Genomic DNA, 24,181 nt, shown 5'->3' on the forward strand with positions numbered 1-24,181 from the left:
TTACCGTCGGTGGATTGTGGGTGATTTGGTAATCCAATGTCCGCCTGTTCGATCCACAATTGTATTAGTACTAACTAACAACGGGCTGACCTACAGCTGTTGGTTGTGTTGAATCGGATGTACCCTGTGTATCCCGTCAAAGACATGATCTGCTTCTACCTCCTCTTACTCCACTTGCAGTATCTTCACCTCTTTTAGTCACTGTTGTAGAAGGTTGATTTACCGGCTCTTCATTAGAAATTAAATGTAGCGGCATCTTCCTATCCATCAGATTCCTAAAACACATGATCCTGGCAAATAATCTCCATTTTCACTATTGACATCATCTTTTGTAACATTGTCTTTATCACTTTCTGCATCTTCCTGCACAATCAGTCTAAGAGCTTCAGTTGTTGAATAACTAGCCATGTCATGTAGCATCAGATGAAATGCAAATAAAACAAAATGACTGTCATTCAAAAAAAGGTGCAACTAATAGTCAAATGTTTATTAGCAATAATAATTTTGTTGTTGTTGTATTGAAATGTTACGTAACGTTTTTTAGGGGTGCAAAATGCACCCCCAATAAAAATATTTTGGTGAAAATCAGCGCAAAATTTTTTTATAATTTGAGGCATGAAATGATAGAAAAATTGTATCTTAACAATGTCCTAGAGCATGATTGCTGTAGTTTTAATTAATAAAAATGTAGTAACCATAGAATTTGCCTTGTGCACCCCAAAAACCCATTGAGGATTAATTAAATGCCATACATTATGAATTTAATTAGTGTAATTAGTTTGCACATAGCATTCATGGTTTTTTTTAAACAACAGTTAGCAATTTCACAGTTTGTAAAGACATGTTGTTTTAACAACGCAGCCTTGTTTCTTCAGAACTTGCACGCAGATTGCCAAGACGACCGCAAGAAATCACAAGTAAAAATATTTCACTTGATTTTGTGCAATTTACCTTTGCTGTCATATTTGTGTAAAATTTCTCGAAATGGAAGAAAGTTATTTCGAAGATTCAGGATGCGATGGTAATACATCTTTTTTATTTAATAAAATCATTTGAGATAATTAGTTTTTTTAAACATATAATTAATTTAAAAAAAAATTGAACGTAACGTATTTATTTAAAAAATTATTTTTTAAAGATGCCAAAATATTTCGTAGCAAAGCAACGTCATATCTGGAAGACGTGCTTTTTCCAATTATTGGACCAGCCTTAGAAAAAGTTCTCAGGCAAGCTGAGATGGAAAAATGTTTTATTGTTAGAGTTTTACATAATCTTGGTTCATTCATACGTTTAGAATACATAACATAAACATCTGATATATGGGTTCATCTAATGGCGGATCTAGACAACTTTGATGGGGGGGTGGCAAAAATTAGAAATTGTTTACATTTTCACGGGAGGGTGCCAACATTTGCACGGGGGAGGGCCATGATTTGTGATAGTGTCAATTTTTGGTCGATTTTACACATAATACGGTCTTTTTTCTGACTTTTATTAAAAAACTGTAGTCTCCCTCCGGCCCCACCCCCCTAGATTTGCCACTTGGTTCATCATATTTTTCATTGAACTAACATACACTAATTTTAAACCCCAAATTAGAGGAAGCATTCAAAATTCTCTCCTTCTAAAAACCTAATAGAGCAATTATTTAGGTAAATGATGTTGGTAAATGTTGTTTCAAGTTAATTTCATGGCAGGTTTTTGTTATTATTTGTACTATTATTTTCGTGGCTATTTATTTTTATGGTATTTCATATGAAAATTGCCCTATCTTTTGTTAATAAATTTTACTGGAGGCAGTAGCAGCAATGACCTGTCTTAGGCAATATAACTGGTGCGAAAATATTGTCGCATTTCGGATTCGGTAGCTATTAAATAGGAGATGAGGATGCAAACACCCTTAAGTCTGAGTTCATCTCAATTTTTTGTATAATTCGTCTTCTTATTACTATGAAGCTCTGGTTGCAATAAAACTTGTGCTACAAACGTTAGTGTGTGTGTACATTGCGTATGATTGTACACGTTGTGCATCAAATTGTAGAAAATGAATAATGAATAGATTTAAATTTTTCAGTGAATTAGATATTAAAGAAGGCAAGTGTTCGTTAACACCTTTCAAAGATATTTCTCTAGTGCAAGACATTTGTCAAAATTTGGCTATAGAAATGTAATTTTTTCATTTGTTTTTATCATAGATATGGAAACTCAGATACAAAAACTGAGTTTCTGCATCTGTGAATTTAATTATTATTTCATTAAAACAGAGATATTTTTCAGACCAAACGAAGACCACCCTAACTATTTAATATGGAGTGAATTTGAAGCTATTTCTATAATACAATCATTCTGGAGAGGATTTCAAGTAAAATAAATATTAATAAAATTGATATATATATATATATATTTAATTTATATTATATTTAATATTTTTTTGATAGCGCTTTTGAGATCCTTTGAATTAGCGCTTTATTAAATTTTTCATTAATATTATATATATATATATATATATATATATATATATTTAAAAAATTCAACATTACTTTCAACATTGTTCAACTTTTTTATATTTCTTTTTATTTTATTAATTTCACTTGTATCAAATGTACAAAAAAAAGCGAGGATGAAACAGCTATCTGTGAATGGATGCTTGTGAAGGAGGAGCGTGGTTGACCAAAATCAGCTTCGAATATTTTGTATTTTGTTTGCTCACGTGAAATTAATAAAATAAAAAGAAATATAAAAAAGTTGAACAATGTTGAACGTAGTGTTGAATTTTTGAAATGTTGCGTTAACAACAGTCTGTTACCAATATATATATATATATATATATATATATATATATATATATATATATATATATGTTGGTAATAGACCATAATTTTTACAATATTCTATAAATTCTACCGAATGTTTGGCGTTAAAATGTTTGTAGTTCGTTTTTTCGATTTTTCTCACTAAAGTTTTTTGGTGAACGTTTAGTTTATTAAAATTCAAAATAAACTTATTTTTCGATGCAACAATGCTAAAATGCAACAAATTTGTTGCATTTTAAATTTAAAATGCACCATGTCTATCCAATGCATGTGCATTCATAATGTAAAGTTTCAAAAACTATTCTTTTAATTAATTATAAGCTAAAGTAGAGTGTGCGCACACCACTCCTGACTACCATTTGTTACTTATTGAGATTTTTTGCATTTAAAGATGTTTGACATACTTGTATACTTTGATGCACATTAGCTTATTTTAAATAATAAATTATAAAATAAATCATTTTTATATGTAAATTAATGTTATTGAAACATTATTTCAAGCACTCACATAATAATAGTAATAATAATAATAATGTCATTTGTTCAGCACCTTATGCATAGCATTCGAGGCCCAGGAGATATCTGATAGACATCTGCAACTTACATCTTACTTTTTAATGTAAATATAGGCACCTATGTATTGTTCTGACTATCCAACATCCTGCAATAGTATTCAGCTGGAGCCAAACGTGGCAGGATGGTAAAAAAGTCGTGAATCCGACCGTTGCAGATATCCATCAGATATCTCCTGCCTATATATATATATATATATATATATATATATGCTGGTAATAGACCATAATTTTTACAATATTCTATAAATTCTACCGAATGTTTGGCGTATTAACAAACATATAAACGCCAAAACATTCGGTAGAATTTATAGAATATTGTAAAAAAATATATATATATATACTATAAATTCTATTATATACTATGATTGGATTCTTATATGACCATTTTTAAAGTTTCGTCAAGAAAAAGAAGTTAAAGAACTAAGAAGATGGCATAAAGAATGGAGAAACATAAATGAAGAAAACCATAGAAAAATGAGCATATTCAAACCTATTGTCACCAACAATTCCGATTGTTGTGTTGATGATGCGAATAAAAAAAATGGACAAGAGTTTTGCGTAAACAATGTGCCTCCAGATGAATATAACCCCCCATTTGTAGTCTCAAATTTTGTCAATGATGTAAACTGAATTGATAATTTTTTGCTTAAAAAACAGTTACTCTTTGTGTAGACAAATTTAATTATTCTATTTAACGCGTGTGAGGCTCTAAATATATGTAGTATATATTCTATTCTGTACATACGATCGAAACCCTGTATCATGTGCCCTGTATGCATTATACCATAGATATATAAATATTCAAAATTTGATTTAAAACGATTTAGTGTCTTTGTGTACAACTTTTTGGTCTTTGCAATATTAATGGCGTTAGGTTGATTCGTTGCGACGGATCAAATTTGTTTTCAAGTGCTGGCGTGTTGAATTAACTTATATTATAAGCTTCAAATTCAGTTTTAAATTGTTATTATGGGTCGAAAGAAGAAGAAGCAAATGAAACCGTGGTGCTGGTAAGAAGGATTTGCTCTGGTTTTATTTTGTTAATTAGGAAAAAATTAGTTAGCTTCATCATTCATCTTCCGTCTTCAATCATCGATTATATGCAATCCTTAAAAATTGTCTATTCAGTATATAGATGTGATTTATAAAATGTGTGAATTAAAATGTCTTTGAAACCTCTACTAGCTTGTTGAAGTTAATTCATTGTTGAATTCTGCATTGATAAGGGATGGCCAATGCCAATATGAATCAAAATACAATAGTGTCAAAGCACTATGCATTTTTTTATTACACACTAAAATGAGCCTGGATTGTGTCGCGTGATGTGATAATAGTTATCTGGATTTTGTTTTGCTTGAACGACATGGTTAACAGGTTAAAGTTGCCTGGTGTTGTTTTGCAGTGGCTGGGTTCAATTCAAATATGACAAAAAGGTTCCTGTCTATTACATGCTTTGTGTGTGATGCATTGTTTAGCATGTATTCATATGTCATGTTTTTAGTGTATTGGTTGTTCTTTTGAACCTAGGAGTGTAATTCATAATAGAATTAATCAATCTTCGTTTAGCATTCCCAGTTCCCCTGAGGTAGTACGTTGTTTTCTTTTGTCATCAATTTTCTGCGCCAAATTAGACGATCAGATGTACCCATTTCATTTAAATTTAGAGCTCAGACGGTGTTGCCGGCATTCGTCCTTTATATCATCTAAACCAGCATGATGCAGGATTTCAGTAGATTTGATGTGGTCTTTAAGACTAATTCGTTGCATCCATCAGAGCATTTTCATATCTGTTCGTTGAAGTTGTTCCAGTTTGGTCGTCATTGGACATGTTTCTGCACCATATAACAACACCGGACGTATCACAGATTTATAAAGTCTTGATCATAGTGGTAGTGGGATGCCATTTATTCCAGGCTGCACTTATGCATGCTCAAACGGCAGTTTCAGCTATTCCAGTACAATCTAGAACATCTCCTAGATATTAAAACGATGTGACTTTCTCTACCTTAATGGCTTCAAAAACATTACTATTTTGAATTTGTTGTTGTGGATTGGTGCAAGCAGGACGAACAAAATTGGACACTTTTGATAAAGTACCAATTATTATGAACAATGTTTGTGACACCACCGGTTAGGTGGTTAATTTGGTTAATTAACCACTGGTTAATTTGTAATAGACCTTTTTTCAAATATTTTTTTGTTCCAGTTTTCATTTAGTTTTACCAAAATTTTTAATTTCTGTTTCATTTTTTAAAAATTATTTAGTTTAAGTTTTTAAATTGTTTTATAAATACTTTGTTTTCGTTTTAAAAAAATACAACCCACTTTGTATTTAAAACAAGTTAGAAGATTATGAAATGTACCTATAAAATATACAAAAGTTATAAACTTCATTTATCATAAAGCTGTTCATTTAAAAAAATTCTTTTTCAAAATTTTTACCTGTTTGGTTTCCTCTGCCTGATGTATTTAGTGAACATTGAGAAAATGTTTTTTCAACGAAAGCAACAAGAGCTCAAATTAGTGCTCTATCACTGGTTATTCTTGGTTTTTGACAACCAAAAATTTATGATCCATTTTCTGTATCTAAGGTATTATGATTATATCCTGTACTCCGATATCCAGGGTAAGCTCCCATTCTGTTTCAGTGACAGAAGTTTCTTTTTTATTTTCTAATTTATTTTAAATTGGTGCTTACCACTTTATTTTACATTCATCATCATTTTCAATGTAACAGTTGAAATAATTCATGAACTAAGAGACTAGCAGTCCCTATGTTGAGCTGTGAGTGAGGCTGTATTTGAGTTTTAAAATATTTGAATTTTTGTTATTAAGAAATACATACTGGAGTCTATTGAGCTTTAAAGTCATGTAAACAATTTTTCCCAAAAGCCATGACATTTTTATTTCCAACCCTAACTTGTAATTAATCACATAAGCATTTACAATATATATATATATATATATATATATATATATATATAATATATATATATATATATACAGTTGTTCAAAAAATCCACTGACGATTCAGCATTAACAAGTTTTATGGTTGATTTTCTAATATTTTGAACTAGTTCTTTACAATTAAGTCTATTCAAAATGTTGAAATCCATTTTATAATCGTTTATGATTTTAATTGTTAAAATTAATCAAGCAAGATCCCATTTTTATAATCGTTTATTTTTTATATTATTATTAAAGTTATGCATATAGATCTATTTCGACGTAAAGTCATCATCAGTGCAATATATATTTTAAATAAATTCTATTAATAGTTAATTAGTTGTATTTTTTAATATATTAAAATAAAATAAAAGTAACGAAATAAAAACGCAAAGGTTCATTGAAATTAGTAAACAAAATATTTGAAATTATACGATTGTTCATACTACGTGGCCGTTGTCAAGATGGCAACCAACAATGTCACAAATTTGAAGCGCGAAATTAATTAGAATATCGTTTCTATTATTATTATTAATATTATTAATTATTATTATTATTATTATTATTATTATCATCATCATCATCATCATCATTACCATTATTATTATTGTTGTTGTAGTTGTTGTTCTTTTTATTGTTGCTGTTGTTGTTGCTATCGTTGTTTGTATTGTTGTTGTCGTCGTCATCATTGTTATTAAAAGTATTATTATTATTATTATTATTATTATTATTATTATTATTATTATTATTATCGATGACGTTAAAATTATTAGCAACAATGTTGACGTTGTTAATTAATCTATGCATAGGGAGAGTTGTTTTAATTTGTTGTTGGTTGTTCAATGTAGGTTTTTGCATTTCTATTAGAATGGCTTCAGCGAGTTTAAGATTTTGATATTGTTGGGTACTATAGATGATGGTTGTGTTGTCATTTAGTATACCTCTGGTGATTGTTGTGTTGAGTTTGTCAAGGAGATGGGTTTTAATGGCACCTTCTCTCTTATGCATTGTCAATCTCCGTGATAAATCCGTGGTAGTCATGCCGATATATGATGATTTTAGACGCATACAATCGTCAACTGGACAGGAAAATTTATATACAAACATCCATATATATATATATAAAGATACCTCATGTTAATTCTTTATCATTCAGTCTTAAATGAGTCTATTATACAGCTCCAAAACAGCTACTTCTTTAGAACGACCTTAATAATTGCAAGAGAAGTTATTAAATTTAATTAGAAATGAAGTCACACCTTGTATTATGAAAATTTAATGTTTATGAATTTGTGTAATCAATGTGAAAGATGCCAAATTAAAGAATAGATTTGTCCTTGCAACGATTTCTTTACTGCTTGCAAATATTTTCCACTATTTGGTTTGGTTATTATGACTGATATCAAGTTCAAAATGTTTAAAATGGCTGCACAGCTGTTTGTTCTGGCTTGCATGCTCATATTTGATTTAAAATTTTGTGAAGGTACTGTAACAGAGAATTTGATGATGAAAAGATATTAATACAGCATCAGAAAGCGAAACATTTTAAGTGTCACATATGCCACAGAAGGCTGTACACGGGACCAGGTTTGGCAATTCATTGTATGCAGGTATAACCTTTTTGGCATTAATTTATGCTTGAGACAATAAACTATATAATGGTTAAATAAACAATATAATGGTTATTATTGAATGCAGGTGCACAAAGAGCCTATAGATAAAATCCCAAATGCACTACCCAATCGTAACAACACTCAGCTAGAAATTTATGGCATTGAAGGAATACCTGAAGAGGATATGAAGGAACATGAACGCAGGAAGAACAACAGAGGTTGCTTGAACACATTTATATATATATGTGTATGTGTTTGAGTTTGTGTGTATGTGACATATGTATGTTTATTTATTTATGATACAGAAACCCAAAAGAATGCTTATTGGGTCACTGAAGAATTAACTGAATACAAATATTGCAGAACTGAAGTTAGAGTAACAGTTTACAAATATTTGTAAATTGTCAACTAAATTAACTAGGATTGTTATTTTTTATGAAAATACATAAAGGCATCTCACATTAGCAAAATATGTAAAATGGGTAAAAATTAGAAATACAGATAGGATATATTTCTTGACAGTTTTCCAATTTATAACTCATAATATAGAATGACAAATTTTCTGAGGCCTAATGCCTTTAAAAAGGGTTGCTAAATTTTAAAATATGATAAACATTATAATAAAACATAGTGTAGGAGTCAGAATTTTTGATGATGATTTGTCGTCTGATTCTGATACTCTGTAAATAAAGTAGCATTTTTAATGAATAGAATAATTTTATATTCTTTCATACTTTTCTAATTAGCAAATTTTGCAGCCTCTGGATCAAATTTCAATTTGCGCAAAATAAAAAGAGTTAACCAGTAGCACACTTATTTTTTTAAATGTAAAAAATTAATGTATTATTTAATCATGTCAAAATTTTGAATATAAAATAATACAATTCTTGAAAACTTTTTGTAACAATTTAAAGTTTCAGTGTGCCAAACATAAATAATAATTTGTATTGTTGTTGCAAGTGACATTAAATTATAATTGTCAGAAGAGCATTCTCAAGGACAAAATCCTGCGACAAATTTGTTGCATTTTAAATTTAAAATGCACCATGTCTATCCAATGCATGTGCATTCATAATGTAAAGCTTCAAAAACTATTCTTTCAATTAATTATAAGCTAAAGTAGAGTGTGCGCACACCACTCCTGACTACCATTTGTTACTTATTGAGATTTTTTGCATTTAAAGGTGTTTGACATACTTGTATACTTTGATGCACATTAGCTTATTTTAAATAATAAATTATAAAATAAATCATTTTTATATGTAAATTAATGTTATTGAAACATTATTTCAAGCACTCACATAATAATAGTAATAATAATAATAATGTCATTTGTTCAGCACCTTATGCATAGCATTCGAGGCCCAGGAGATATCTGATAGACATCTGCAACTTACATCTTACTTTTTAATATAAATATAGGCACCGATGTATTGTTCTGACTATCCAACATCCTGCAATAGTATTCAGCTGGAGCCAAACGTGGCAGGATGGTAAAAAAGTCGTGAATCCGACCGTTGCAGATCTCCATCAGATATCTCCTGCCTGCTTTGAATTGTTGCCTAAATTTATCTCGTTGCAGTCGGATTTTTTTGCCACAAGGATTTGCTCTCGTATCACTGCAATCTCTTATATTTTATCAAAGTTTCTGCTACAAAATTTTAAATGTTCTCAAAATTCATATGCAATTGTTATTCATTTGTGTATTTTACCGATATGACTTATCAATATCAAATGCATAGGTTATTTATTTTTTGTTGTAACAATCATGAAAATCTGTTAAACATACAGATGAATGTTAATTTTTTTATTCAGGAAATGATGCAGATACAGGATCCAATGACAAAGGTAGATAGACAGGTATATTTTTTTGTTACCAATTCAACACTAAGTATTCATCTCGTTTAATTAAGATTCAGAAAGTGAGGATGACAGGTCATCATCAACATCATCATCATCAGTGCAGCCACCAGCTCCTCAAGCAGGCGGCATAATGCCCCCAGGAGTAATGCCCCCTATGATTCCTCCAATAATGCCTCCTATATTACCATTCTGTAAGTTCTTCATAGTACAATACACATAATTATATTGCTGATAATTATTGCATTTTCTACTTGAAATACTAATTATGATTCTTTTCCTACTCCAGCACAAGTTCCGTTCATGAGACTGTAAGTTTATTAGTTTATTTTTTCTTTTAATTTTTTGAGTACACGTAATTTGAAAAAGTTTTATAAATATTGGCAATAACATTTATGCCTACGCCACTTTATGATAACTGGTGATTTTTGATTTAAATTTTTTAGTCATTTTATAATGGTTTGTTTTGAAAATTTTGCAGCGGTTTGCAAATGATGCCTCCTATTTTCCCGCCAATGCAGTTACCTCCATCTACGAACACTCCGTTTCCCCCAATTAATATGAATGCTCCAGCACCACGACCACCAGTTACCACACAACCACCTCCCACTCAAATGCTCTTCCCTGCTGCTGCCAATATTCAGGTTAGCTGAAAATATCTGTCGAAATGTAATGGAGATATAGTGACTGGTTTTTCATTGTTATAGGGCGTTAACAACAGTGCAGCACCTGCTTTAGAAACAGTAGAAACATCATCAGACAACAAATCAGCAACTGTGCCGCATCACCCATTCCCACATCAACCACCAGCTCAACAATTTGCAGCTAGCGACAATGTAACTATTAACAGCCAAAGGAAAGATGAAGATAATGATGACGAAGTGACAAAAGTTGACTTTGTTTCTACAGCTACTTGTCAATTGGTTCATCCAGAAGACGATCTTTCATTGGTTTGCCTGCTTGCTTCGTTTTGATGATGTTTATCTCTTTACGTTTATATTTTCATTCCTTTGCTTTCTTTCTCTCTCTCTCTGTCATTGTAATAATTTTTTCATTCAGATGTGTTGAGATTTCATTAAATTATTTCCTTGCACTTTCCACCTCATAATTTGTAACTGTTTGAAAATTTTAGGAAGAACTACGGGCAAAGATGCCAAAATATCAATTGAATACAAATATTGAAGTAAAGAAGCTTCCACAAGCTGCTCCGCAGGCGCCTCCACAAATGCCGAGCAATCCCCCTATGGTGCCACCAACAGTTCTCAGCAACACACCAGGTTTGCTTATAACTTAAACCATTTCAATAACATTTTTTACGTTTGGGTGATAACTACACCAGAAATTAGTTTAATGATCAGAGTATATGCGACTGTTAAGTTAATTTTTTACCTCTTATTAACGAATAGGCATGTTTGCTGGTCCAATGTTCATGCCCCCAAACCAGATGACCCCTTTCAACAGGCCGCCATTATTACCCAACCAAATGAACTTCAACCCATCCTTTTAATAACTTTTATAAGCTTGTTTCATGTTTACTTAGGACAGTTGTTGATTTGCAATTTTCATTAAATTTTTTTAACTATATTGTGGGTTGATTAAACGAGCCAACATACGATTTTTAAATATATTTGTTTAAATCTGAAAAATTATCACAATAGAAAGGACTGAATATGTTGAATAAAATTGCAGAGCACTTTGTGGTTTGTAAAATCATTAACCAATCCAATAAATCTAAGGTTGGCTGCTTTGTATCTTCTGACGACGTTCAGTCGCTCATAGGTTTTCAACGAGTTATTCATTGTTTCCATACTTATGCTTTCACCTGGTCAAAACATTAACAATCAAATTAATCAATTAACCTTTTTAACTATTTTTGCTTATAATGAGAACTTGATAAAAAATGAAATCAGCCAAGCAGGCGCTGATGTAATGGGCGGAGGACGATCCAACTCGCAATTATTCGAAATTTGGTAATGAAAAAGCTAAATGTAAAACGGTAGGCTCCAATGCCTCTCAATTCGTGTAAATGAACGTGTAGGAAGGTGGCGAAGCTTTAATTCATGAAACAGGAAAAGCACAACTGAAAAAACAATTAGATTTGATTACCGTAAAATGATTGCCTGTGTGTCAATCTTTGTGACATGTCGTTTCTCACATTCTTTATAAATTCTGATTCTAAAAAAATTGCGAAATGATTGAATTTGATTATTTTCAACAGAAAACATTGAAAAATAATTACCAATGGCGTCCTCATTGATGAGATTAATGAAATTCATGGCGACTACGCAATAGCATTCAATTGTAGGGTTCAGTGCTTTTTTTAATTCGAGCAACCGTTCCATTTTCATGTTGTTCACCTAGGGTAAGTCAAAAGTATCAAAAAATCAGTAAAATTGAGCAAATAAAATTGATAAAATAGGAAAAAACGTCTGTATGTCAGCTTTAGACTACGCCATTTTTCAAGATATGGAACGAGTTTTCGGAGATGGAGTGATTTTTTTGTTTCAACAATTTCACCATGGTTCGTTTTGCATGCGTCTTTGCATCTAGCATGTATGTACGCGTACATGTTTGTGTTAGGCTTAAAGTAACTAAACAGAAGGCACTGATGTGGAATAAGTTTTTTGATTATGCTATATGACACCGTTAATATCAAATCAGTTGGTAGATTTATTAAATTTGGAAATTCAGTAGTTAAACGTTTTGCTTTTGACTAGAGTTAATGTACTCCAATCCACCAAAATAATCTATTCGAAAGAAATAATATCTAACATCTGGTTCAACTAACGACGTAACAAATTCCACGACAACCAGATATGTTCCATGCTATTTTGAAGGGCTCATTATCAATTTGGTATAAGATTAAATAATAAGAATTTTTTAAGGTACCGAAGATATAAGGACTGTCGAAAATCAAGCAAAATTTTACATTGACTAATAAAACACAAAAAATAAATTAATCATGATGTTTATTCAGTTTTAAAAACGCCGATGTATTTAAAAAATTTTAAATAAACCTGATAAACTTCGAAATGATCTTCCTTGTAAGTATATTCACATTCCTCTTCCCCTTCCAAATACATAGCCATCCTCATACATCTCTCCTTAGTCGATTGTTCATCTTCCATCTCTTCAAAATCTTCAGCCTGTCAGGAAATCATTTGAAAGAGATTTTACAATTTCCGTAGCGCATTTCTTATGCATGTTGTTCTCATATTTGTCAACGATCAACAATAATTTTGGTAAGATAATTCATTAGACTGGTAGAGTTGTGTAATACAGGAAATGATGGAGTTATATATTAATCATAAAAAAAAGAAAATAAAATATACTCGTGACAATACTTTTGTGAAAAAATAAATAACAAATGACAATGCAAGCAAAACTTGAAAAAAAAATTCAAAATTAATGCTTTGCTGAACGTAGAAAACAGCGTGACCAGAATGATAAGACGAAGTTTGAGATGATTAAAAATTTTATGAGCATAAATTTTAGAAAAGGAGATTTCTCTACTAACAAAATGCAGATCTATTTTAATACTTAACAAAATGAATAAAAACAAATATAAAAACCAGATAATAAAAATTGTGAAACAAAACGTTCGATAGACAAAGAGTATACTTAAGATGTGAACAAATTTCGCTGTGAACAAATACACGCTGTTTCATTATGACCTGGCTCCGCTACACAACATCCCAAACATCTGTCTTAAATCTGTAGCCAAAAATTGTATTCGTTTCAAGTCTCAACAGCTTACCATCGTCATATCTTACTGTCACCCACTCAACTAATCAACGCATCAGACGCTAGATTATTCCACTTTTCCTATATATATTTTTAGAAATTTTAATGTGAGTTAGAATCAACGTGAAAAAAATTCCGTTTCGATAACTTCATTTCTTATAAATTTCGACCTCAGCCAGATTTAACTACTCATCTAACAACAACGTCATCATTAACAATTGCAATATTCTTACAAGCATATTTCATCTCATCAATGAGGGGTTGTTATAGCAAATTTTTTGACCACTTACGGATTTTCCGTCCGCTATGCATTAATGGGTTAACAAGAAATGATACAAAATGTTTATCAGTTTTAGTCAAAAAGTTGTCCTTCATAGATGTTGCTCAATTTATAAAAATTTTGTTTTAAATAAACTGTGATTTTGTGGTTAACGATAGTGGTGTCAATAGTTGCCTGTTGAATTTTCTTAATTTCTTCATAAAAAAAAAACAATCGAAAAAAGCTCTAAATTGAAATCTCTTTTCGGTTCAAAATTAAAAAAAAACTTTGACGAATGACTGACTACCCTTTTGAGTTTCTTTAAAAAAACCTATTTCTAAGCATATTAATGATAGACTACATATAGGCTTACCATAAAATAATTCAAAACACATTACACCACATTTTTTAACAATATTTTTTAACAATTTATCTTGATTGTTTAACTGTGTTTCTGTTTCATAACTGTTATTTTCTGCTATTAATTTATATTTGTTCATTTTAAATTTCGGTCGTAAAATGTCCACGGAAGTCTTCATGAGACTCGCTCAGCTTGTTTGGTTTCCGAAAATCAACAGCGCTTTGGTTGGTTTTGAAAGAACAAAAAGTAACAAACTTTTTTATGAAAGAAGTCATTGCTCAGCATGTTAGAGAAAGTTGCTTTCAAGGACGATTCGAGACTGGAGCATGGCTGAAGATTATTACTCGAATTAATTAATTAACATATAAAAATAAACAAACAAACAACCAATGAACACATAAATAAATAAATTAATTTATTAATCAATAGCAGCATTAAAAAATATAAATGAAAGATAACGCGATTTGAAGAAACAAAAATAGTGAGTAACCAATGACTTACAGCAAAGAAGATGAACTCATTTTGTAGAAGCGATGCCATCAGAGTAGCCTCTTCCAATACTTCGTCCTTATTAAATTGAATGACCTCACTATCTGTCGGCACGTTCATTACATTTTGCCTACCAACTAGACATATGACGTGCGCTGTATTAGAAAGCAAATACCATATCATGTTAAATGCCAGTTTATTTTAAGTTGTATTTTAATTAAAGTTGTGGTATCGTTAACATTCAACAGCCACGGGGCCTTAACAAGTTTAATACAAAATGCTACAAATTCTGGAAACTCTTCTTTTATTAAAATTGTTGTAAACTCGAATATTGAAAAAAAACGCTGGCTTCTGTTTAAATTTTTTTCAAAAACTATTTCATTTGCATTTGGTTATTTTTTATACTGCATATATATGATTATAAAAATAGAAAACATATTTTGTTTTTAAAAATAAAAACAAACAAAACATAGTCCAGAAAGCAGTTAATGACTAACCAAGAACACACTGAGAAGCAAGAAGCATGATGACTGTGCTGGCGTAATATGAAAGTTCAATGTGGGTCTCCGTTGAGCTGTTTATGCTGATGACGCCACTGTTGATATCCCTACATTTGTTCATTGGTGAATGAAGAAGCATATACTCAAGTGTTGGTCGTTAGCTTAACGATGAGATAGCAGCATCAACACATAATTGAAACATTGAGCAGCTTACAAAACAAGCCATAACAATTCGCCAATAAATTATCACCTATTAGAATTTAATATCATTAATTGTTGATCGTTTAACTGAAACCTCTATTTAAGGTTTGAGGTTTTTGCAAGTTTTTTACTAAGGTTTCGTATTATAACTTTTAAAATGATGACTTTAATAATCTCTTCTCATACATTACAGAGATATCATTTGTCGCATATATTATCAAGTTATAAGTTATCAAGTTACTTGGTCACTTGATGAGGTGGGAAAAAATTGAATGAGAAAAGAATTCAAGAGAAAGTTACTTGGACATAACACCAATGAATTTAAGATAAATTAATCCTTAATTCAAAAAGTTCATTCTCGCAAATGAATAGAGTGCGTGGAAGCAAAAATAGTTGATTTTCAAAATGTGACGAGGTGTTGTGAGTGTCAACTCGGACAGCGGTGTTGCCTGTTTTAGATGCCGAGAAATCTGGAAAAAACGTCCGTCTGGTTATTTCATCAGGAAATATGGAAAAACTTACTTAAAAAATATTTTTTAAGCATGCAACTATACCGCAAAAATTGGTTGAAAAGCAAAACCAATTTCCGTTGCGTTACGTACGAAAACTAACTGTTGGTTATAACTAGGTTATTGAATATCTCGATTCCAGAATAATACAGTTGCAAAATTCGAAAAAAGTCTAAACAATTTTTAATTAATATTTTTATGGTGCCCATAAATCAAAAATGTTTTCAAACGTTTGTGTAAATAAAATTTCATATACTGCAATTTAGCATTTAAATACTGCAATTCTTTATACAATCTTAGTGAAAATTTCAATGTCGAATGTTTGACGGTATAGTATTTATCGTTTTTCGATTATGAACATCAAACGGAGCCAAAAACAGAGTTTGTCTTTTTGAATTCGTGAATTAAACTCTATTTTTTTTCATGTTTCGAGAGAGGATAATATATAGTTTATCTAATTATATGAATATTGGTATTATTTGGTAAATATTACAAATAAAAAAGGTAACATCTTCATATAAAGTGTAAATAAACTGCAAGTAAAATGCACCAAATACCCAATAAACTGGAGAAGATGCAAGCCGAGCAGATGGACAGCGTGCAGTACAACGTCTCCGTCGTCGCCAGAGAAACTCATGCAGTGACCAAGGTCCAATAAATACTCCTTGTATTCAGAAAACTTTTTCACGCATTCATCCAGATTTATGCTCTGATGTGAATTAAATTACGTGAATATCGTATAAGGCGTCGAAAAACAACAAATGAGGTAAAGAGGTGCTTATGTTGGTAGAATATATGACACTACAATCAAATTACTCCATGTATTACAATTAGTCAATTAGCCTCATAACGACAATATTGTAACATCATTGTAACAATTGTTGTATCGAATAAAAAATCATTACATCACGCACAAAATGACCACGTCATCAAAATAATGACCACGTCATCGTGAAAACATCTATGACGCCACCTTTTTGTTGCTGATGAGAAGGACAAAAGTTAAAAGGTGTGTGGACGATACCGAATGTATCCTGCATTGATCTGGTCAGCGGTGTTGTTGTTGTTGGTATGAGATAACAAAACGAATAACAATGGAGAGAATGCAATAATCAAAATAATATTACAAAAGCTGATAATAACAACACGTTAATAACGATGAATTGCCAACCATGCGATATGTGCTGAGCCAAATCGTAAACTAGAGATCTAATGTTAGCGTCATCCTTATCGTAAGCATTAAGGTTGACGCCACTCAGCTCACAATTATCACTGCTATTGATGCAATCGCCAGAAGCTTTCAGAACTTTTTTCCTGCCACTGTAATAGTTTTCCTCGTCGTCATTCACATCTCCATCACAACTATCCAGCCTCAGTTTATAATTCTCGACAAACTCCTAAAATGCAAAAAAAAACAAGCTTATTGGTTTCAAGTACACTAAATTATTTTCAGATATACAACGCCATCTAAACAAGAGCTAATGTTATTTAAAACAATTAAAATTGCTTTCTATAAGAAAAAGAAACAAAAAACAATGATGACGATGATGATGATGATGGTGGTGGATGAGATCAGGCGAACTTGACCTTCAATGAAAACGGCTGAGCGACATCAACCCTGACGGAGCCGTGAGAATGCTGGAGACACTTGAAGACCGCCAGCAAGGCGCTTGTGAACGTTTCCTTCTCCTTCCCGCCCCCCTGTTTTTGTTTCATCACTTTCATCACAACCATCTTCCTCTTCAACATCATCACTGTCATCCTCAATACCACGAGCAATGTTTTCCATTGCCAACATCATGGCCATCGTTGGTATTTAAAGATTAATATAAATAAAAATAGCTGTTATTATATCAATACCTAATACGTTTACTATAATCAGGGAGTCGAACCCAATAAAAATTTATTCAGTCTCCTGACGACTGTGCAAAGTTGTTGCACATCTGAGCGTCATCATTTCATCCCATCCGACCGCTGTTTGAATAAACAAAGAGCTCCCCATCAACTATCGTTTTTATTTATCTGACGACAGTTTGAAGCAACCAATCATGGTAGGAAGCGACTCACACATGTTACAAACCAGAAACACACTAGCAGTTGAGTTAACCCAGACATTAGAAGTACATTATGTCAGATTTCTTTCTCAAGACAAAATGACGGGTTGATTTCAAAATACTCTTACTGAACAGAAAAACATAATATTCGATAGAAAAGAAATGCAATGTCTATATACAATGTTAATAACTCAAACTTTCAACGTTCACTTATAACAATATAACGCCAAATAACGCAACGTAACCAGCTTAAACACTAAACAATTAATGTAACCTTCGTAAAGCAATGCATTTCACGAAATCACAACCATAACGTCCATTAAACGAATTCTCAACGTCAATCCAAAACGAACTCCGAAAATTTCAAAGAGACCACACTAACGACAATTCACTTGAAACACTGCATTCTACTCGTTTAACTTGCAGACATACATTCCAAAACAACAACCTGCACGGCTGTCCATTACACTCACAGCTGGACATTTTACACAACATTCTTATATGCACTCATACCAAAATCATTCAAGTCCATATTTTACATGTGTATAAAAATTGTATCAGGTGTCTGGGTAAAGGAACATAAAACAATTGGATGAAAAATATTAATGAAAGTGAAGGGTGAACAAAGTTAAAAACACTAACCATCTGCTCATGAACAAAATCTCCTTCAACCAGCTTTTCGTAGCACAAAGAGATAGGGACAATGTAGCAATCATCGATAAGACCTGCAAGTTTGTTGAACGTTCTTACGTAGTTTACATTTTGTCTAGACGTTACAGTTATGAAGAGGTATCTTATAAATAGCAGCAAGTAGTAACAAATCAGCATCTCGCCTTCCCACCATTCAAGTTTCCCATTCATAAGATGCATTCAAGATTCAAGATTAGGAAGTTGCGTATCGGTAGAAAATTAAAATTTGTAAAAACAACAACTCAAAAAAGACATCCTCAACGAAAGCAGACCTTGCAGATAAGCATCAACAACAATGGACAAAAGTCCAGTTTTTGGCGTCAACACTTTTCCACTTCTTGACCTGCCCCCTTCGATGTAGAACTCCACTATTTCGTTCATCTTCAACAGCTCATTCATGTACTGCAGTGCATTCATTTTTTTAATATTTTAATAATAAATCAATAATAATCTAACAATAAATTGATGATATATAAATACTTCAATGATATTAATAACATTAACGTTGATAACAGAAATTAAAGTCTGATGATAAGTAATATTATAAATAAGTTTATTTTTAATCCTTAGTTAACTCAATCAAATGCAAAGCTGCGAAAAAGAGATGCTGAGAGCAGTTTAAAAAAATAAGGTGACTCCATCATTAAATAGAAAGTGGATTGAATGTGCAGTCGATCAGATCTCCTCTGTGGAGCAACAAATCAATGTCAGTTGGTTGGTTGGTTGTACAAATGATTAGCCAATGAAAGTCACAAGAGTGACATGGAGCACAACTTGCGTAGTAAGTGATAAACACGAGAAGTGTGAGAACGTGCTTACTGACAGCACAGATCAGGGCTCTGTACAAATAATCCTTCCGGTCATCCTCATCATCCATCTTCCTCCTTATGAAGAAGCCACCAAGTGATCTCATCAAAAACCTGTTAGTATTATCGTCATCATCTTCATCTTCCTTGCAATCATCATAGTCATTATCATCATCCTCATTGCAATTTATGAAATCATCATTGTTATATACATCATCATTATCATCACTGTTATATACATCATCATCATCATCATTACTGTTATTTATATCTTTATTATAGATGTTGCACATTGCAATAATTGTTTGCCACTAAAAAAGACAGCAACAAATTATTCAACGTTGAAGCAAATTATTCAGTGACGATGATATTATTCAGAGTTGAAGCAGCATCAATAACATTGATACCTCTTTTTCATCACATTGATACTACATTATATTATCATGCGTAATACCATTATATCCTTCATCACAACCAATTTTTTAATGATGGCAGAAAATAAGTTTTAAAAAATATAAACAGAAGAAAATTACTAAACATTGAACAGCAAGCAGAACCTGAAAAGTGGCAGTGTGAGATTGTCCCCGGCAGCAACGTGTGGTAGCTTGATATAGAAGTTGAAGAGCAGGAAGGAGAGGATGATGTAGTCGAGGTGGCTCTTGTGCGTCGGCAGCAAAATGATGGGCTTGTTCCTCTGCTCGTTCGCGGTTGTTGTTGTTTCCACATCATCATCAACAACATCATCACCACCACCAACAACATTATCATCAACATCATCATCGTCTTGATCATTTACATTCTGTCACAACCTTGGCAATCCTGTGCAGCACACCCATCTGCCCCTTGTGAGCCATGACTGAAGTGAACAACGTCCTCAACAGCTTAAACAGAAACCAACCCGTAAACCTGTTGTTGTTTTTTGTGTTTGTATATGTACGTATGCGTGCGTGTGTGTGTGTGTGGGCATATATGTTTGTGTGTCAAAATCAGCTGTGTGTTATGGCTGATCTGTTGATTAGTATTTGTGTTTGCTCGAAGCATCAGGTCACTCTTATGGTATACAGATTGTGTTGATAGAATGAGGACGATGTCGGACATTAGACAGGTCCTGGAACTAACTAGGTGGTAAGAGGGCACGTGCCCTGAACGTCAACAGTATTTGTATGTGTTGCATGTTCATGTGGTGGGTGTTTGTGAATATTTGATGTTAAATAGGTTACATATTCAATTGTTTTGTTAAATGAAATAAGAAAAATACCTGATGATGCAAATAGAAAATGACGATGCCATCTTGTCTATTAGGCCGGCTGCTTTTTTCTCATACTTTTTATGAATATTATCTCTGTCATCTTCATCTGCAGTCGAAACAATAAATGCATCGCTTCAGTTTATTTTTTTTTGTATAGTTTTTTTTATTATTATTTAAGTATTATTTATACAGCAGCCTGTAAATTATATCACATCCATTAATGTATAATAAATAAAAACCTCTGTGGTACATTTCAATGGACTTGTCGATAGCTCTTGCTAAGCTGTGTGCAATTTGTAATTAAATTTATAAAACTACCATAAAACGTTGAATATACCATAACATACCATAGAATATTCATAAAACCAGCACAGAGAAGAATATTTTTTTATTTTTTTCATTAAATTCCTAAAAAATCATGAACATTGACATCCACATAAATTAAATGAAATGAGAAAATGGAAGAGAACTTTTTATGCTGCAGAACGATTGAGTTAACGTTTGGGTGATGTTTGTTGATCCATTGTTTCCACACATACTCAAAGTCACTCTGCAGTCTTCGATTCGTTGCATCGGCATTTTAAAAAATAATTACCAATTGAGAATGTTTGATTGGAAGAAATTGTTATGAACTGAATGACAATATGACAACAGCATGATGTGATATTATTGGAATGGAGGTAATTATTGCTAAAAATGTTTAAATTAATGAGTTGACAGTTTGTGGAATTAATTTAAATACTTAAAAAAAAAATGAATGACAAAATAATAAATAAATAAATGAGTGAATAAGTGAATGAGTGAGTGAATGAATGAATAAATGAATGAATAAATGAATGAATTAGTTAATTAATTGATTGATTAATAAAAAATGTAAAAGCTAAAAAACTCTACCTTATCGTTGGTAGTCTGCAGATGTTGACGATGCCCAGATTACAAATGTCTCTGTTCACTAACTGTTTCTGAGCAATCGTTCAGTAAATAGCAATTTAACTTATAATCAGTAACTAATTTATTCATTCAAACATCATTTCAGTAGAAACACTGTGAATTTTGGTGCATCTAAAACTGCATAGAAATGTCACACACACACACGTGCGCGCGCGCACAAACAAGCACACAGAAACATGCATCCCATCCTATCCCACTTTAATACGTTGACCATCTAAAATTCATTTTTCAATTTTGAGGCTTTGAAAACTTTCACTGTAACTCAGCTGAAATGATTACTTCAAATGTAATCATAAGTCAATTTTAATCACTATTCAATTCTGATCCCAATAACTGATTTTTGATAATCACTCATTTGCAGTCATTGCCCACTGAATCATTCAAACCTGATTAGATGGCTAGCAGGAAGATGATAATTTGTAGGCAATATTTGTATGGCCAGTGAGCACTGATATATAGACAAAGGTATCATAACAATTTTACATTTACACAACATTAACAACAATAAAAATAATTAAAATGATTGTACCTGGCTATGTGGCAAGCATGAGCATGCCAGCCAGTTGGCAGGTCTGTTTGCTGGAGAGGCAGATGAAGATGATTTTTCTGAGGAAGGATTGTACAGGAGCAAGTCATTCCCAAACATTGAGGAATGCTAACGCATGAAACAATCAAATACTAATTAATATAATAAAAAAAGGTTATAAAAAATAATAATTGAAGAATGAAAGAATAAGGAAAATCTTTACTATAAAAAATTTTCTATGAGGCATAATCTGTCTTCACAATAAATAAATGCTGGGCAATATTTTGGTCAATTATTAATTAAAAACAGGTGCAAAACAAAACATGAAAATAAAATAATTAATAATTATTTAAGAGCTGTGCAGCAGGAAATGCAGAAATTGGTGACAAGTGCATGTTTGGAAAATAAATTATTCTTTGGATGCAGAACAAAAGCTTGCAACAGTGAAATTGGGGTAATACCAGCTTAACATGAATTTGAAATAAAAATCTTTGGACATCTTCTCTAACAACACCAAACTACAACATTGGCATTATATGAATGCATTTGTGAATCTTTAATAAAAAGTGATAAACCAAAAAAAAACTTCAACGAAATTATGTGAACTAGATGTCGAAAACAATTTGCTTAAAATATAATATGGACATCGTTGATCACACATGTGTATAGTATAGAGCACAAAAGAAAGGACAAGACCTGATGTTTGTAGTTCAGACAACCTTATACTTTAATACTTGAAAGAATTTTTTGTGTGAGTAAGATAAATGCAAAGTATTCAGCACACAATAAACTAGCTTTTCTATTCAGCATGAAGAGTAATTTCTATGGTCCTCTATTCTATAGTTTGAATGTTTTAATGTTATAGCTATTGCAAAAATAAAATTTAGTTACGGTGGTTTTGGTTTTGTACTGTCAACTTCACTAAATTCAATCACATCAAACAATAACAAATTAAGAAGAAAATTTTTGTTGCATTAATTATTAATAAAATTAATATTAACATTTTTATTAAAAATTTAGTTAGTTAAGTTTTAATTAAGTTTAGTAAAGTTTAGTTAGGTAAGTAAGTTAAGACAAGTTTAGGTAAGTAAGTTAGATTGATATCACGTCTGAAAGATATTCACTGGGGAATGCAAAACACCTCTTCGTGAGGGTCCTCGTAGCGTCGACTTATTTTCTTTTTCTTTTTGTCCAGGACACTACTGAACTTGAGATCATAATCATCCTGAAAGTCCACCACTCCCTCATCAGTGACGTTTACACGCAAATCACATACATCTATAATATTGGCAGACATTTGATTCAAAATAATATTTTTTGTTATTTCCGTTGCAAATCGAGATTTGTTAAAAACTTAAATTTTTGATTTCTTGACTTTGAAAAAGCATTTTTCGAGCTTTTTCACTTTTTATCTAAAAACAAAAGACTCTAAATAAATAATGGATTAAAGATATTAGTATTTACATACCTTCTATTTGGTACTTTTTGGGCATATAAGACTGGAGGCTGGAACTCGTTGTATTGCTTATATTATTCTTACAAAATTATTGAATATGGACAGTCGATATATATGAAATTGTGAATAAAAATTGTCTAAACTCAATATATTTTTTATTATTTCATGTATTTGATAACATTTCTTCAAGGGGAGGCCTATTTACCATTAAACAACACATTCTTATGGGTTGAAGCAGGAATATGCAAAGAATCTCAATTTTTGCAACTTTTAATTATTTTCGGTAATGTCGATTTTATTTGTTTAAATTTATACCAAATAAAAGTAATTAATTACCATATTGAATAACAATTTAAAAAAATAAAATTTTAACATTTTAAATAAAAGCAATATTCCGTAATTAGTAAATATACTATCGTAACTTTTGACTCGAACGATAAAAAATCACCCTCCATCTTCCCTCCAGAAGTAAGCTCCTTGTTCAACCGTTGAAAGTGAGCGAAGGCCGTTATATTTATTCTAGTTATATGTATCAAACAGTATCTTATTGAACAAAATAGTATCATAAAATGAATAAAG

At 31.6% G+C, this 24,181-nt stretch overlaps 1 protein-coding gene across 1 annotated transcript; it reads right to left on the reverse strand.

Moving 5' to 3' along the window:
• Positions 1-4,240: 4,240 nt before the first annotated feature.
• On the reverse strand, positions 4,241-23,569 carry HELRODRAFT_93316 (hypothetical protein). Its single transcript, XM_009010959.1, has 31 exons — positions 23,288-23,569; positions 22,150-22,275; positions 21,564-21,631; positions 21,140-21,226; positions 20,909-20,952; positions 20,679-20,775; positions 20,230-20,326; positions 19,978-20,114; positions 19,443-19,534; positions 18,887-19,025; positions 18,567-18,649; positions 17,458-17,571; positions 17,042-17,267; positions 16,844-16,914; positions 16,428-16,579; positions 15,158-15,267; positions 14,673-14,815; positions 14,427-14,501; positions 12,825-12,953; positions 12,047-12,164; positions 11,914-11,982; positions 11,214-11,629; positions 10,940-11,084; positions 10,515-10,757; positions 10,289-10,451; positions 10,097-10,118; positions 9,861-10,001; positions 9,761-9,795; positions 8,033-8,166; positions 7,818-7,944; positions 4,241-4,398 (listed from the first exon to the last, which is right to left on the reverse strand). The coding sequence occupies exons 10-22, from the start codon at positions 19,011-19,013 to the stop codon at positions 11,457-11,459; spliced, it is 1,590 nt and encodes a 529-aa protein (XP_009009207.1). The 5' UTR covers positions 19,014-19,025; positions 19,443-19,534; positions 19,978-20,114; positions 20,230-20,326; positions 20,679-20,775; positions 20,909-20,952; positions 21,140-21,226; positions 21,564-21,631; positions 22,150-22,275; positions 23,288-23,569; the 3' UTR covers positions 4,241-4,398; positions 7,818-7,944; positions 8,033-8,166; positions 9,761-9,795; positions 9,861-10,001; positions 10,097-10,118; positions 10,289-10,451; positions 10,515-10,757; positions 10,940-11,084; positions 11,214-11,456.
• Positions 23,570-24,181: the final 612 nt, after the last annotated feature.

The sequence above is a fragment of the Helobdella robusta genome (assembly GCF_000326865.2).
Source record: "Helobdella robusta unplaced genomic scaffold HELROscaffold_1, whole genome shotgun sequence".
Taxonomy (NCBI): domain Eukaryota; kingdom Metazoa; phylum Annelida; class Clitellata; order Rhynchobdellida; family Glossiphoniidae; genus Helobdella; species Helobdella robusta.

Bases quoted from the DNA above. Each gene is read 5' to 3' on its own strand.
- HELRODRAFT_93316 (XM_009010959.1), bottom strand. From the start codon at position 19,013: ATGAATGAGCTGTTGAAGATGAACGAAATAGTGGAGTTCTACATCGAA. The intron at 17,268-17,457 runs GTCAAGTTCGCC...TTTGCATTTTAG, and splicing joins CTCAGCCGTTTTCATTGAAG to GAGTTTGTCGAGAATTATAA. The intron at 16,580-16,843 runs GTGGCGTCATAG...AATTCACATCAG, and splicing joins TTCTCATCAGCAACAAAAAG to AGCATAAATCTGGATGAATG.